Source organism: Scardinius erythrophthalmus, assembly GCF_964197995.2.
Source record: "Scardinius erythrophthalmus genome assembly, chromosome: 16".
Taxonomy (NCBI): Eukaryota; Metazoa; Chordata; class Actinopteri; order Cypriniformes; family Leuciscidae; genus Scardinius; species Scardinius erythrophthalmus.
The window spans coordinates 17,292,591-17,308,612 of NC_138236.1; the positions used below are offsets into that span (position 1 = coordinate 17,292,591).

Sequence of the window (16,022 nt, forward strand, 5' to 3'; positions counted from 1 at the left end):
TTGTCTGATCCCTCCCCCTTGTTATCTGATTATTGTTTGAGTTCTTCCACCTGTTCCCTCTTGATTAGTTCCCTTTATAAGTCCCCTCTTGTTTGCAGTCTGTGTTGGTTCGTTGTCTTATGTTTCCTGTTCCCTGTGATTCCCCAGTAAGTTCTTGTTCAGTTTTTGATTTTGTATTTTCTGGTTATGTTTCCCCCCCTCGTGGGTTTTGTTTTGTATTTGTTTTTCTTTTATAAATAAATATTATTTCTCTGCACTTGAGTCCTCGCACCTTTTTGTATTTATTCTGTCGTGACAGAACGAACCGACTAAATGAGGACTCAGCGGAGAAAGGGGGCGCAACCAGTCTCCTGTCCGCACTGGGAGCGGATTCTCCGATTTCAGTAGCTAGTCTCCCTCCGTCAGCAGGGGACGTGGGTGAGAGAATTCAGTCACGTGTTCTGTAGCGCAGCTGAGGGGCTGAATCTTGGCGAGGAGGCTCGTAAGGACTTATTCAATCATGCGCTTGACGAACCGATGGACTGGCTAATCCGATCAGCATTTGAGGCGATGGTTGAGGGTCTTATTCGTCATGGGGAGAGAATTGCCAGGTCAGTGGTCCCAGTTCCGGTGGTCCCAAGTCCGGTGGCTCCAAGACACAGGAGGAGAAAGGCTCCCTCCGTAACTTTTCCGGTGGTCCCAGTACCGGTGGTTCCTGTTTCGGTGGTCCTGAGTCCGGTGGCTCCAAGACACAGGAGGAGGAGAAAGGCTCCCTCCATAACTGTTCCGGTGGTCCCAGTTCCGGTGGTCCCAGTTCCGGTGGGCCATGTTCCGGTAGTCCCTGTTCCGGTGGTCCCAAGTCCGGTGATCCCGAGTCCGGTGGCTCCTAACACGGAGACCATCCCGGAGGTGACTGCTGTCCCTGACGCACCGCCCAGGCGTCTTGCTCTGCCCGCACTACCCAGGCGTCTTGCTCTGCCCGCGCTGCCCAGGCGTCATGCTCTACTGGCCCCGCCCGAGCTGCTAGCACTGCCTGCTCCACCCCAGCGATCCGTCACGTCGGCCCAGCCAGAGACTGTTCACGTCACGTCTGCCGAGCCTGTGTCTTCGGACAAGATGGCCGCCACAGAGACTGTTCACGTCACGTCTGCCGAGCCTGTGTCTTCGGACAAGATGGCCGCCGCCGAGCCGGTGTCTGTTCCTGTTCCGGAGCCGGTGGTGTCTGTTCCTGTGCCCTGGCCGCCCGAGGGACAGTCTGTTCCTGTGCCCTGGCCGCCCGAGGGACAGTCTGTTCCTGTGCCCTGGCCGCCCGAGGGACAGTCTGTTCCTGTGCCCTGGCCGCCCGAGGGACAGTCTGTTCCTGTGCCCTGGCCGCCCGAGGGACAGTCTGTTCCTGTGCCCTGGCCGCCCGAGGGACAGTCTGTTCCTGTGCCCTGGCCGCCCGAGGGACAGTCTGTTCCTGTGCCCTGGCCGCCCGAGGGACAGTCTCCGCCCTGGTCTGTCCCTCCCGTCCCACCCTGGTCTGATGGAGCATCTGGTAGCCGCTCCGTAGGGAGGGGGTAGTGTCACATGCCTGTCTTGTGTTGCACTTGGGTGTTTTGTTATTTTGGGCCATGTGCTCATGTCATTGTCTGATCCCTCCCCCTTATCTGATTATTGTTTGAGTTCTTCCACCTGTTCCCTCTTGTTTGCAGTCTGTGTCGGTTCGTTGTCTAATGTTTCCTGTTCCCTGTGATTTTCCCCAGTAAGTTCTTGTTCAGTTTGATTTTGTATTTTCTGCTTATGATTCCCCCCTCGTGGGTTTTGTTTTGTATTTGTTTTTCTTTTATAAATAAATATAATTTCTCTGCACTTGAGTCCTCACATCTTTTTGTATTTATCCTGTCGTGACACATGGCTTCTTCCATTCAAATAAATACTATGAACGATATGTCATATGTAATCATATTTAAATGGTTTGGGTAATTAGCAGACAGATGCAAGTTTAATATATACAAATTTGGTTGGTCTAGTCCAAATAGTCTCTGAGTGACAGAAATACAAAGTGTTGCAACTGTCCCCGGTCTCCCATCGTCATAGCCACTCCCATTGGCGCTTTTATGGGATTGCAATCTCATGCTAAAATGTGCCCTGTTTAGTAAATCTGGCCCTAAAAATGAGAAGGAGGACTCCGGTCAATTTTAACATTGAGCTCATTTTATTGTACATTTGGAGTGCTGTCAATACAGAGAACAACTACAAAAATCGAGTTCACGCGCATGATAAACCTATGCGCGTGAACTCGGCAATCGACTACTTTGGACTTCAACCGAAAAACAGGATGTAAACAGGTATTTGCGCTGGCTTAAATAACATTTTTATACATATCTTTTACATCTACTGCAGTCAGATCCACTCGTGTTCACTCAGAAGGAATCACTCACATTTTCTGTGTACTTGTAATGACACATCAAGGATGTTAAGAGCCTAAAAGCAGGTTTAGTACTTGCCCCATTGAAGTCAACAGGGTGCAAATTTTAAAAATAGAATAACTCGGTGTAGGCAACACCGATTTTTGTAGTTGTTCTCTGTATTGACAGCACTCCAAATGTACAATTAAATGAGCTCAATGTTAAAATTGACCGGAGTTCTCCTTTAAATTACAAGGGGAAATTGATGCAAAGAGGAGATCCAGTCAGACAACAAAATACATTTTATTTCTAGAAGCAAATGATGAAATAATAAATTAGAAATAATGACATTTCATCCACAATCAAGAGTAAAAGTTGAATAAAGAAAATATAACATGAACTGTTAAAAATCATTTCTAGTAGGCTAGGCTAAAATCACTCCTAGCAAAACATTGAGAAACTGCTTTTGCTTCCTCTTTTGTCGAGCCAGATGTATTTTCTGCAGTCTTCAAGTAGGTGTATCTTTAACAAAAACATAATTGTTTCACTGTGGTCTAGTGGAACTTTTAGACTTCTGCTCACAACTTACATAAGAACAAAAGTTTAATCTAAGTCAGATACACTTATACAAAGAAAAGCATTGAACATGTATTTCAAATGATAAAAACACAACAAACTATATGATTTCTTCAGATATGATTGACGAATTAGGGCGCCCTTACAACCCAATCACGATTTAATATATGAATGATGAAATTGTAAAACCAAATATATCTACAGCTCAATTCTTTGAAGCGCACTGCTTATAAAATATAAAACAATATAACAACAATATAAAACTCCATGTAAGCTAATATCATAAACTCCATAGTGTTAATGAAAACTCCTCAAAACACACTTTATCCGCAGCCTATAGCCTAGGGGGCTATATTTTTTTATTTAGAATGACATGTCTGGTCATTTTTTTAGATTACTGGCTAATTTCAGGAACAGAGCGAACGAAACTGAATTATCCGAATTAACTTACATGCGCCAAAAAAAAGAAAAAAAAAAAGAAAGAAAAGAGGATCGTACGTGCATGGCGGATGGCAACAGACTCAGAGCTTCTCAGTGCAGCGATTTAATTGGCCATTTGAGCTGTCACTCACAGATCCCAGTTACGTTTACCCTACATGAGACACGCCTACAAGGACGTAAATGTTTAGGAAGAAGAAAGCAGTTCTCGGTAAATGAAACTGTGACGGTAACAGCGCCGTATTTCTGTCTGTAAAAAAAATATTTATCTTATTTCTCAAGCCTCTCCTTTAACTTAAGACAGTCACAGTGTGTCATAGGCCAACTGCTGGAACCAAAAACGTAAAAGTAAGTAGGCTATATTTTTGTCACTTTAATTATTTAATTACTTTATTATGTCTCTCATTAATAAGTCTCCAAAATTACACATTACATTTATGCTGCTGAAGCTAATTATCCATTTAGTCTGTTCCCATAATGTCTATTTTATGTTTCATGGTTAATTGAACCTTGGAACCTTGGCGTGGGTCACCTTTTCACACAACTGTCCACACAAAAGGTTACACACAAAAGGTTAATCAGTATCGGCTGCAGATCTAACCATAAAATGTTATTTCTGTTTTGTTGTTGTTGTTTAACTGAAACTGTCTGAAAATAAATTGCATCTAATTCCATTTTATTCAAAGATTTTAGTTTTATTACTCAAATGTTAGTTGATAAACTTGATCAACCAGAATTATTGCAGTCCGTGACCATTTAGGAACAGCAAAACACCATCTAGCCAGTAAACAGGAACAGGGTCTCTGCGTTGACTACATTTATTAAACAAAGCACTTTCGGTCATGTGTGAAACAAATAACTGAAACTGTTTGATGATTATTGTAATAACAGGAATTATTAGCACTTAGGCTTCAATAATAAATGTTGAAGCATATACTTATATAGGCTACTTAACTTTTACAGTTTAAAACATGGACACTCAAGACCCTGCTGTTGTCGAGGCAGTAAAGGCATCAGGAGAGTCCACCCTGGAAAAGGCCACGGCAAAAGCTAAAGAAACATTTGACCAGTTGTTAAATGTCTCACTTAACATCGCCGTGACTGGAAAGACAGGATCTGGGAAATCCTCCTTTGTAAATGCACTTAGAGATGTAAGTGAAGATGATGATGGAGCAGCACCTACTGGAGTTACAGAAACTACAATGAAGGCCACCATGTATGAACATCCTACAATGCCAAATGTGAAGATCTGGGACCTGCCTGGAATAGGAACACCAAACTTCAAAGCAGATAAATACCTTAAAGATGTCAAACTTGACACCTATGATTTCTTCATTATCCTTAGCTCAGAAAGGTTCATGCAGAATGACATCATGCTGGCTAAAGAAATACGAAAAAAGAAGAAAAACTTTTACTTTGTTCGTTCCAAGATTGACAATGACATCAGAGCAGAGGAAAAGAAAAAGGGATTTGATGAGCAGAAAGTTCTTGCCATTATAAGAGAGGACTGTCAAAAAAACCTAAAAGATATGGGAGAACCCAAAGTTTTCTTGATATCGTCTTTTGACTTGGAGAAATATGATTTTGAAATACTTCAAAACACTCTTGAAGAAGAGCTTCCAGACCACAAGAGATGTGCTCTTCTACAAGCCTGGCCAGTGTGCTCCGCAGCATCTCTTGAGAAGAAGATCAAATTCTTCGAAGGCGTTATCTGGGCTGCATCTCTTGCCTCTGCTGGTATAGCAGTGGTCCCTGTGCCTGGTCTGTCAGTAGCATGTGATGCAAGCATGGTGTTTCTTTTCCTCACAAGGTGCTACTATGCATTTGGTTTGGATAATGGATCACTGTCAAGGCTTTCAGAAAAACTGAACAAGCCCTTGGTGGAACATCTGACCAAATCAAAGTTGGCAACTGCCATCCGTGAAAAAACAATGGCCAGGATTCAAGTCTCTGTTTCACTTGCAACACTTGCTACCGTTGAATATGTTGCAAGTCTCCTTCCCGTTGTGGGCAGTGCTGCTGCTGCAGGAATATCATTCGCTACTACTTATTACATTTTGAGAGAAGGATTAAAAGAACTGGCAAATACTGCACGAGAAATCAGAAAAGAGGCAGAGCTGGACACACTATGCAGTAACTCGCAGATGTCCTGAACATGTGTTTCATTAAGAATGTATATGGTTTATATTGATTTTATTGGCTAATTTAATTTGGGGCATGTAAACATTTTCTGCCTTTGTTATGGAGTTAATGGCCATATTATGTTTGATTGTTTGCTGAGTAGAAAGGAGATTACAGTACCCCTATGTCTTCACTATGCATATGGATGATTTCATAAATCATTAATACTGTAGTGTTTTCAGGGGATATGTTGTTAAAAAAAGTCATTTATTCAATTTCATGTTTAAAGTCTGCGTGAACCGGAAGTTGCAAACGACTTTTCTTCAGTGTTGTGACGTATTTCCCAGTGAAAATGAATATTGAACAGAGGGCAGGGTTTTACTCTAGCGCTCCTCCTCTCCATCTCTCACTCATAACAGACTAACGGTTTGAGGGGAGTGGTTAAGCGTTTCCCAACCCAAGCCGTCAAACCTACGTCATCAGAGAAGGGCCATTCCAGACCGGAAGTAACTTTTCAGACTTTGATGAAAGATTACGACGGCAAACAATTTTTTTCTGTGTATTAACTTGCACGGATTAATTGTTCACCACAAGACTAGTAATATGCACTAACAAAGTAAATAGGGTCAATTTTGATTTCAGTTGGACTTTAATAGGCCTGTTTTTAAATAGTTTACATTTTGTGTTAATTTTCTCTTAAATCTGGACACATTTTCTGTCTTACATATAATGTATTTGTTCTATCAAATCTCATACAATAAAAAATTAAAATATATATTTTCTGTGAGAAATATTTGCATGTGTGGTTTAACTATACACCCAATGTTATAATAGTTTCCTACATTTTCCAGTTATAAAAAAAAATAGGAATAAAAACAGATTGTAATATAAATACACAATCTCAGTTGGGACTGGGAGATATAAAGTTACATTGTGAAAAATTAAGTTGCAATTGCGATGAAAAAGTTAGATGTGAAATATGCATGACCCACCAAAAGAAGTTATGATTTAGTTAAACCATGCAATGATTTATTATAGAAGATTTTTCCCTTCTGTAATATTTTGTTTATGTATTTTACAGTAAAGTAAACCAGGCATAAGGACAGAAAATTCTTCTTCTGACATGGATTTATCTGGAGCTTTGCAGAGACTGGGAGAAGAGGACCCAAATGCAGCTGTTGCAAAGGCTAAAAAACAACTGGAAAGTCTTGACAGTGTGACTCTGAATATTGCTGTAACTGGGGAAACAGGAGCAGGAAAATCTGCATTCATTAATGCATTTCGAGGTCTGGGTGATGATGACGATAATTCTGCACCAACTGGAATAACTGAAACCACGACGCAAATTACCAAGTACACCCATCCCACGAAACCAAACATCCAACTGTGGGACCTGCCAGGGATTGGTATGCCAAAATTCAAGGCTAACAAATTCCTCAAAGAAGTTCAATTTGAGACATATGATTTATTTATCATCATTTCCTCAGAGAGGTTCAAGGAAAATGATGTCTTTCTGGCCAAGGAGATTCAAAAAAAGAAGAAAAGTTATTATTTTGTCCGGACCAAGATTGATAACGACATTCGCTCAGTGGCGCAGAAAAGAAATTTCAATGAGCAGCAGGTACTTTGCACAATTAGAGAGAACTGCAAAAGAAATTTGAAAGAAGTTGGAAACCCCAAGGTGTTTCTGATATCCTCTTATGACTTGGGAAAGTATGACTTCCAAGACCTGGTAGATACCCTAGAGTTAGACCTTTCAGAACACAAGAGGTTTGCTCTAGTTCAGTCTGTGCCTGTGTGCTCTCTGGCAATGCTAGAAAAGAAAAAAGAGTATATGAAGAACCTTATTTGGCTTGCAGCAGTGGCCTCAAGCTTGGTTGCCTTTGTCCCTAACCCTGTATTATCTCTGGTCATCGACAAGACCGTATTGACAACCTTTCTCATAGGTTGTCATTACATTTTGGGTTTGAATGAGAAATCACTCATCAAACTGTCAGAGAGAATGGACAAGCCTGTCTCACAGCTGCAGTCAGCTATAAAGTCTCCTTTAACAGTAGCAGTGGTGAACACACTGGCGACTAGGCCTCGTGGATCTATGACAACAAACCCAGTGAAAAGCTTAGATGATTTGCTAGATAGTAAATTTCTTCTAAACAGTCTTCAGAATGCAACGCAGGCCTTCAAAGCGACACACACTATCTTGAGTGAAGCTCTAAATGACATGATCAATGACATGAGACAGGTTCTCCAAGCAGCAGGTTTGGATGAATAACATCAAAGAGGTGTTTACCAAAACTGTTCATGTTAAATCAGAACATCAAAACTTAGTTTATTAGCCATAGGTTTGGGGAATTCGCACAGGAGAGTTATCCCCCAAAAAAGTAAAATGGCTGGATAGAGAACGTTATACTGAATATTGTCCAGTAATTTTCTTCGTATTTTATCAAGGTGCATGTTAAATGGAATGGAATATGGAATAATATGTATTTTAACAACAGAATTGGTCAAATGTGTACAAATGTGGGAATCTGGTGGTTGGTGCAAGAAATTTGCTATCTAATCTTTTTATTATGCAATTTTGTAAATGAGGACTATTAACTTCACTGAATGTTTAATTGTTTTACAATGTAGAAGGGCTTCATGCCAAGGGTTAGGAACTCTTTACAGTATCTTTTAGGGCTGTAGTCAACCAAAGAAATGCTTAGTCGACCAAAGTCCTGTTCTGCGCAACGATTAGTCGACTAAAAAAAAAAAGACACGATGTTTTGACATTTAGTTTTTTTATTGACACCTGGGATCCCCCGCGAAACGGTTCTCATTCGCGCTTGAATAAGGCCTGCGACACACTGGCTGCTGGCGTGAGAGTCTCAGCTGCGTGGCGTGTCTGTTTTTATTTCGGCTCCCATGTTATCAGGTTGGAGTTTGCACACTGCCTGCGTGAGACACTCGTCTCAGGCGCAGCTCGAGCCATGCGGAAAACGCCTGCATGCTAAAAATAGAACCGACGCCTGAGTGTTCCAGCAACGGGAGTGTTTTCTTTATTTAAATTTAGATTTTCTTTAGGCCTATTTACATTTCGTTTTCCTTTATTTAAATTTAATTTTTCTTTATTTAAATTTCGTTTTTTTTCTGTATTTAAATTTAAATTTTCTTTATTTAAATTTAGTTTTTTTCTGTATTTAAATTTCGTTTTTTCTTTATTTAAATTTAATTTTTCTTTATTTAAATTTCGTTTTTTCTGTATTTAAATTTCGTTTTTTCTGTATTTAAATTTAGTTTTTTCTTTATTTAAATTTAGTTTTTTCTTTATTTAAATTTAGTTTTTCTTTATTTAAATCTACCCTTTACTGTGTCAGTAATTTGTTAGTCAGAAAAATATTAGACTACCTTAAAAGTATTGCTTAAGTTAACAGACTGTGTGCGTTTTATATCACTAGTGCAGTGTCCGTTCTCGGAGAATATTTCCTAAGCCCTGCTCGCGTGAGGTGCACCGCTTCCCGCTCGCGCTGTTCTGTAGTTTACTGAACTTTGTTTGTTTCTGTTAGTTTTCTGAACTTGTCGCGTCTCGCGTGTCTGTTAATATTGCACCAACTGCGACACTGCACTCCCTTGTGAAGTCGATTGGAAGAACGGTTCCCGAAATAATCAAAATGCAAACGGACAGACAGACACATAGAGATTACTATATTCCTTACTGAGCGCGAAGCAGCAGTGCAGCCAGCCACAGGTGCGGTTCCCGAGTGTTCTACGTGGTGCGCTAAACTGTGGCGCTGATACAAAATAGTCTAAATTAAAGCATTTAAAGTTGGGGATAAAACATAGGCTAATTATATTTAGAATACAGTCATATATAACTGCTTATAAAGGAATAAATATCAAGGAGTAAATCAATGAAAAATTCTTTATTGGTGAAAAAAAAAAAAAATGCAACTGGTCGACCAATGAGAATGTCAGTCGACCAAGACGGCATCGACCGATTAGTCGACTAAACGACTAAAGTTGACAGCCCTAGTATCTTTTACTTAACAATAAACTGTTTCTGTATATTTTTTAATTAATTAATTTGTTTTATCCATATTGTTAATGAAATAACACTTATTGATGACAAATGATAATAAAAGGCATATGGCATGTGTTGACATTCAGGATGAGCTATAGTTATGAGTTAGGGATTTGCATTTATTATCCAAAATGTGTGTGGTTTACTTTAAAAAGGGCCAACAATTATATTTTTAGGTTTATATTAATAAATTTGTTGTGATTGTCTGAAATTAATAAATTTGTTCCATGGTGCTACATTTTGCTTACATATTTATTTTAAGATATTGTTGGCAGTTCATTTGTTGAATTCTAAAAAGTGTTGGTTTGGTGTGTGAATACATAAAGCAATTGTAATACAAAAAGAAAAATGCCCTTTGTTCACAGGTTTATTTTTGGGTGTTTTATTAGCTACATGACACATTTTAATTTATGAAGCCTATTGAAACCTAGGGTGTGACTAGCCGTTGCGTTGGGTGTCACAGTAAAAGATTAGTCCAGTTCTTATCATCGATACCTAGCAAGGAGTCAGGCATATGTTTGTGCTGTTACCCATAACAACATGAAGCACATAGAAGTTAATCCGGAAAGTGCAAATTGCATGATTCATGCTTGAGTTATAGGGACAAATAACTAGCATCTATATTAGCATACAGTTTCACTAAAATAATTTCTATGATTTTCAGGTCTGTTAAAAAATCTAAACATTATGTTACAGAAAAATTAACCAGTACATTACAAACTGTTTTTATGGTTTGCATAACGAGAAGTGTGGAGCATTTTTCATGAACCTTTTATTAAAGAAATATTCTTATTTACATTTAGTCATTTAGCAGATGCCTTTTTCCAAAGCGACTTATGAGGACTAAAGCAAGCGAATCATCATGAAGAGGCAAAAACAATGCAAGAAGTTCTCAAAATACAAAGTTCATGCATTGCTCAGAGTAGCATAAGCCAATTTTTTTTATTTTTTTTTAAGAGGTTATGTGCTCACGGAAGAGATGAGTTTTCAGATGTCTTTTGAATGTTGTCAGGGATTCTGCATTCCGGATGAAGGTATTTCAACAATCTGAATAGCAGTCCCTATCTCTTCTATTCTTTTGCAATAATTTGGGCAAAACAATCAAAAGCAAAATGTGGTGCCTTTGAATCAGAATATGAAGCCTTTAGGCTATATTGATACTGACAATTTAAATAGAGCTCATACATGTGGTTTCATTACAAAATGTCCTACATTTCTAGGTAGCTCTTTATTTTACAGTCCTGTTTCACATGCTGTAGCCTACTTATTGTAGTATGACACTAATTACAGTATGTACTAACCCTGAACCTACCCCTAAACTTTAACTTAACCCATGTGGTTACCTTGCACTACTCAGTACTTTTGTGATAAGTACATTGAAAGTGTATGTAATACAAAATAAAGTGCAACCAATTTCTGTTTGTTTATAACAACTTGAATTACAATATTACTTTTAAAACATAGGACTTGAGAGAAAATGTAGTTGATCAGTGCACCAAGTGCAAACCATTAACATCAGATATAACAGACAGGATGCTTCTGATCACCAACAGTTTTGAGATCAGTTTGCATTTTTCAAAGACACAATCAACTATACAGTATATTAATACATGCTTATATTTTAATTGCTTATGTAGTACCCCTGAAAGGGAGTATGTTTATCAGTAGACACTCAAAATGTGATGCTTCACAATCGTTGGTTTACTGAAAATGAATTGTGACAATAAATAAAAAATTAGTACACAACAAATGCATCCGCTCTTTTTTAAACACATTTTCTCAAATCAGAGTATGTGTCTTGACTGAGGTAAGTATATATCCTGCATTAAAACATTACACTCCACGTATTCACAATTTTGCATCTCATTTAAAACCCACATAACAATATAATCACACATTTACCTTTTAAACAAACAGAATAAGTCTAAAATAACATAGGCTACTCATGTGCTGTGCCGATCACAAACATTGGAAAAGACATAACATAAAACAACAAATATTTAGCTGAATGCATTTAGAAAGCATATTATTCATTTGTGTGTTATATACCTGAAAGGAAGTATGTTTATCAGTAAACACTCAAAATACGATGCTTCACAATCTTACAGAGAAAGAAGCGAATCGTGAGAACTCCCTGATAATGAGAAGATGCGTGACCAATCAGATGCATCCATTTTAACAGCGTTAATATTTAGATTTTTAACATCATATGAATTTACTAAACATATAAATTAATAGAAAACATAACATTTTTAGTGTATTTGACAACATGTGACTATTTCATAATTATTTTAATTACTGAAATTACCGATTACTCATTGTATGAACTAAAATTATCCCATGAATTAAACCTCAGGAAAACACATAGTTCTTCAGCATATTACACTTATTCCATTCAAATATTATATTGCACACCAATTATAAACAAAAATAGTTGTAAGTAGAAATATTTGATGGTAAATTAAAGTTTATTTCTGCATCAAATCTCATGTTTCTGTGTTATTTTATTTATGTTGCTTTACTATTCTTGCTATATAATATGCAAAAGCACTTGCCCTGACAGTGTTGAGGTCACATGACAGTGCGCTTTCCAAGCCTATAAAGTCAAATGCACTTCTGTCTAGGCTGTTGATGAGAAAAATCTGTTGTTCATACAGTTTTGCCATCTGAATCTCTTGTGTATATTGTGCCCGTAGTCCATCAAGTACCTCAGTCTCATCACAGTACAAATCTGTTTGCGTCTGTAGATGACAGTCTGCTTTGGTTTGGACGAAGAGGTAATGCTTTCTTAGTTGTTCAACTGCTTTAGCTAGTTTTATATGCCGTGCTTTCTGACAGTCTGATAGAATGATGATATAGAAGTCATAACAATTCAGGGCTTGTTTCGTCCAATTCATTGAGTAATCCATGTTTGCCTCTATGCCAGATACATCCCAGAACCGGACATCTGGGTATCCAGGACTCATTGCAGGGTTGCAAATGCATGCTGTTGCTGCATCACTCGCCTCATTCTCAAGACCAATTAAGGCACTTACTAGAGTGGATGCTCCAGACCCCGTCTCACCCAAAACTGCAACATCAAGCTGAAAGTGACTCAGAGCCTCAAGTACAACACTGACTTTTGCGGCTCCAAAGCCTGTGCGCTTGTACATATTTTGCAATGTTGTGATGTCGCCAGCTTGAAGTTTTCCAGTCTGTTGGATGTGGTGTGTAGCATGCCTGAAGTCATAAAGAAATATCAATTAAATTAATGATAGCGGTGATGTGACATTCATTGATTGTCCTCTCTATTCATTTATTCAGAAATACATTAAAAATGCCAAACATTCAATTACTTGCAAAAACTGATTTATGGCGATGTTCTTAATTTCTGAATTACAATAAGGGTGTTTAAGCGGTGTTATTCATGCCAGGCCAGTAGTTTGCAGTCACTTCGTAAATATTACACGACTATTGACTGAATACGTAATGCGATAACGCTATCGTTTTCAAAAACTTGCACTTTGAAACACGATTTCAAAAGCTTGCATTTTCAGGCCGCAAAAATGCTGTTGAACGTCCAAAATGCATAAAAAGTTTTCCGTTTTTAGTTGAAAACGGTGTCGTGTAAACAGACCCTCAATTGTGATATTTGATTTTGGGTATAAAGTAAAAAGTATAAGCTGATACCAATGTCCTGATATAATAATGAAGAAAAAAAGCTCATTAAAATTCTTGAAAATTAAAACTTCATTAAGTAAAAATTACTGCTTTTTGATGTTTGATAACTTTTTTCCTGACAAATAAAAATCATGTGGTCCAACCATGCTTAAACAGATCAGGAAATTATATCATAGAGAGGACCCCAGGAGACCCTTATTGAGTCAAGTCAATAAAATATCAAATAAATTGATAGTGACTTTCTATGACAAGGCAAGGTTAGTTCAGGTTGTAAAATGTCATGTGGTGCAACTCCCTAAATTTGTTTTTTATATTCTGTATCTTATATTTATGTTAAGTACTGGAATTTCCAGTGCCACAACAAATTCCTTGTGTTCAATTTTGCCAATAAAACTTCTGAAAATGTAATGGGGTTTATGAGTTAATAATTAATTAATTCATGATACTTAGTAATGGTTAAGATGTGTACCTTTCTAAAAGGTGTAAGGAAAATATGTTATTACTTTTTCCTTTACTAAAAATTACATATTTAGAGAATGAAAATGGTGTAAGGTATACATTTCTAAGAACATCACATTAATTGTACTCTCTTCCAAACTATTTGAATTACCAAGACAAATTATTGTTTTGAACAAGCATTTAGTTACAGTACACTCACCTTGCATTCATCCAACTTCCATGCAACATCTTGTCCAGAAAACTTGAAAATACTTCTGCTCTAAGCTGAGAAACCTCATTCTTAAAAGTGTCCGTGAGCTTCTGCATCTCATAATTTTGTGTCTCATGGGCCGAAACTAGGAACACGTGGGCGTCCAATTTCTTCTCCTTCAGATACTTCTCACAGTCTCGTCTTATTTGATCCAATGCACGTTTTTCAGAGAATTTGCTTTTCTTTCTTTGGGATCGCATATCATTATCAGCTTTTGTTCTAATAAAATAAAACGGCTTCTTTCGTTGTCCAATTTCGTCGATCAAAAGCATGTTGTTTTCTCTGACTCTCTCTGATGTCACAACCATAAACATGTCATATAGATCAAAATTCATTGTCTTTACATAACTCTTGGATGTAAAGGAAGGGGTGCCCATCCCTGGAAGATCCCACAGTCTGACGTGTGGGAGATTTGGATGCTGATACATAGTTGGTTGCTTTGTGGTTTCTACAGCTCCAGTTGGAGCCGCCCCAGTGTCATCAGGATTCAGTCCGAGGAACACATTGATAAGAGAAGACTTTCCTGCACCAGACTCTCCAGTCACAGCGATATCTATCTTAAAATGGTCAAAAACCTCCAAAAGAGAAATAAGCTGATGGGGAATTTTCTCTGGGCTTTCAGAAGCAAACACATCCTTGATTTTGCTGAAATGATCCTCTTGAATTTTTTCTGGCATGTAAAATCTATTGAAAACATGACATTCTGTCAACATTTTATGCTGTAACATTTTTATTTATTTTTTAAATAACATTATTCCATCATCACACATTTGGGAGTGTTTGGCCTCCAGTAGTTGGGGGTCCAATGAACTACACTGTAAAAATGAAAAGAGGACCCTTGAGGCCCTTTAGGGGTTCTCTATTAACCTAATCTCTAGACAGACACTCTTTTAAAGGTGTCTCAAATATGATTGTGAATATTTGAGGTATCAATCTGAGAAACTGATATCTTTTTTTAACAGTTTACGTACAGTTTTTTTTTTAAATCAATTTACTGTCGGGAATTTGTCGTGTCCAGTGAAGACAGTATAACTGATTATAGGCTAATTAAATTTTCTATATTGTCTTCTGTCGCGTCGTAAAAAAAGTTGTTAAAAACTTTTAAAGACACATCTCAAGACCCTGCTTTTTTCTTTTCGCTTTTGCGTCTCGCGTTTTTAAACGCTTCTGACTTTGGGAAATGGAGATACTGGTCAACTACACTACACGGTTGATATTTAGCGTTGTCATGTTTTTAAAGAGATTGATAGGCGTAGCCTAAAGCCTACCATATCAGGAAATTCAGTCGAAAGCCATTTTTAACACAGCGACTTTGACAAGTGGATAACGTTTTAAACATTCAACTTCAACACTTATTAATTAAGTTACACTTTTTCATTTTACACTTTATTAAATACAGTCTTGTTAAGTAAATCCACTCACCCATCCATTGCGCTGTCGTTGGCGGTTTCAGTTTCCACGAAATCCCAGTGAAAGCGAAAGTAAGGTAGGTTATAGGCTATTATATAGCCTAGGTGGTGTGCAAAAAATGCATTTACAAAACCAACACACTGTCATATTTCTCGTGTTTTCTTGACAATTTACTTTCAGAACTGCGGATCTTAATAAAAACGACGGCTGTCTTCACGCCGAATTAGCCAACCAAACTAAACACGGGCAGTAGGAGGAGGGAAGGGAACGACGTCATGAAAGCTATCTAAAGACAAGTGTTTAGATTATCGTTTAACTAGAAATAAATGACTTAGCCTAATCGTTATTTGATCGACCAAGACCTATTTTAGCTATATCAGATTTTGTATTATTAACGTCAATTCAATGGAAAATTCAATGGAAAAGTAGCCTATAACAACATCTAATTAAAAAAAAATAGTGTCTATTTCTTAAAGATTCAAAACTGAGGTATGTTATTAAAAGAATGAAGGAAACTGGAAGAATGCATTCAGGTGAAGTAGGCTAGGCTTCTCCAGTATTATAACACAAATGAAGTTCTGTCTCAATCCAGCAGAGGGCAGCAAAGACAATTTATAGATCATTAACCCTCTATATGGCCCTCAGGCAACAAACTACCTTTTTGGACCTCACACCGCCC

The 16,022-nt window shown here is 38.0% G+C and overlaps 2 protein-coding genes across 3 annotated transcripts; one reads left to right on the plus strand and one right to left on the minus strand.

Moving 5' to 3' along the window:
• Positions 1–3,558: 3,558 nt before the first annotated feature.
• On the plus strand, positions 3,559–11,308 carry irge4 (immunity-related GTPase family, e4). 2 transcript variants are annotated; one of them, XM_081388769.1, is made up of 2 exons: positions 3,559–3,731; positions 6,586–11,308. In XM_081388769.1, the coding sequence occupies exon 2, from the start codon at positions 6,628–6,630 to the stop codon at positions 7,774–7,776; it is 1,149 nt and encodes a 382-aa protein (XP_081244895.1). In that variant the 5' UTR covers positions 3,559–3,731; positions 6,586–6,627; the 3' UTR covers positions 7,777–11,308. The 2 variants fall into 2 exon arrangements, with proteins under 2 accessions (XP_081244895.1, XP_081244894.1); XM_081388768.1 differs by lacking the exon at positions 6,586–11,308 and adding an exon at positions 4,347–6,359.
• Positions 10,325–15,641, minus strand: irgq1 (immunity-related GTPase family, q1). The gene is made up of 3 exons (XM_081388765.1): positions 15,356–15,641; positions 13,883–14,617; positions 10,325–12,783 (listed from the first exon to the last, which is right to left on the minus strand). The coding sequence occupies exons 1-3, from the start codon at positions 15,361–15,363 to the stop codon at positions 12,069–12,071; spliced, it is 1,458 nt and encodes a 485-aa protein (XP_081244891.1). The 5' UTR covers positions 15,364–15,641; the 3' UTR covers positions 10,325–12,068.
• Between the last annotated feature and the right edge of the window lie 381 nt (positions 15,642–16,022).

Bases quoted from the DNA above. Each gene is read 5' to 3' on its own strand.
- irge4 (XM_081388768.1), top strand. From the start codon at position 4,355: ATGGACACTCAAGACCCTGCTGTTGTCGAGGCAGTAAAGGCATCAGGA.
- irgq1 (XM_081388765.1), bottom strand. The intron at 12,784-13,882 runs GTGAGTGTACTG...TTATGACTTCAG, and splicing joins GGAAGTTGGATGAATGCAAG to GCATGCTACACACCACATCC.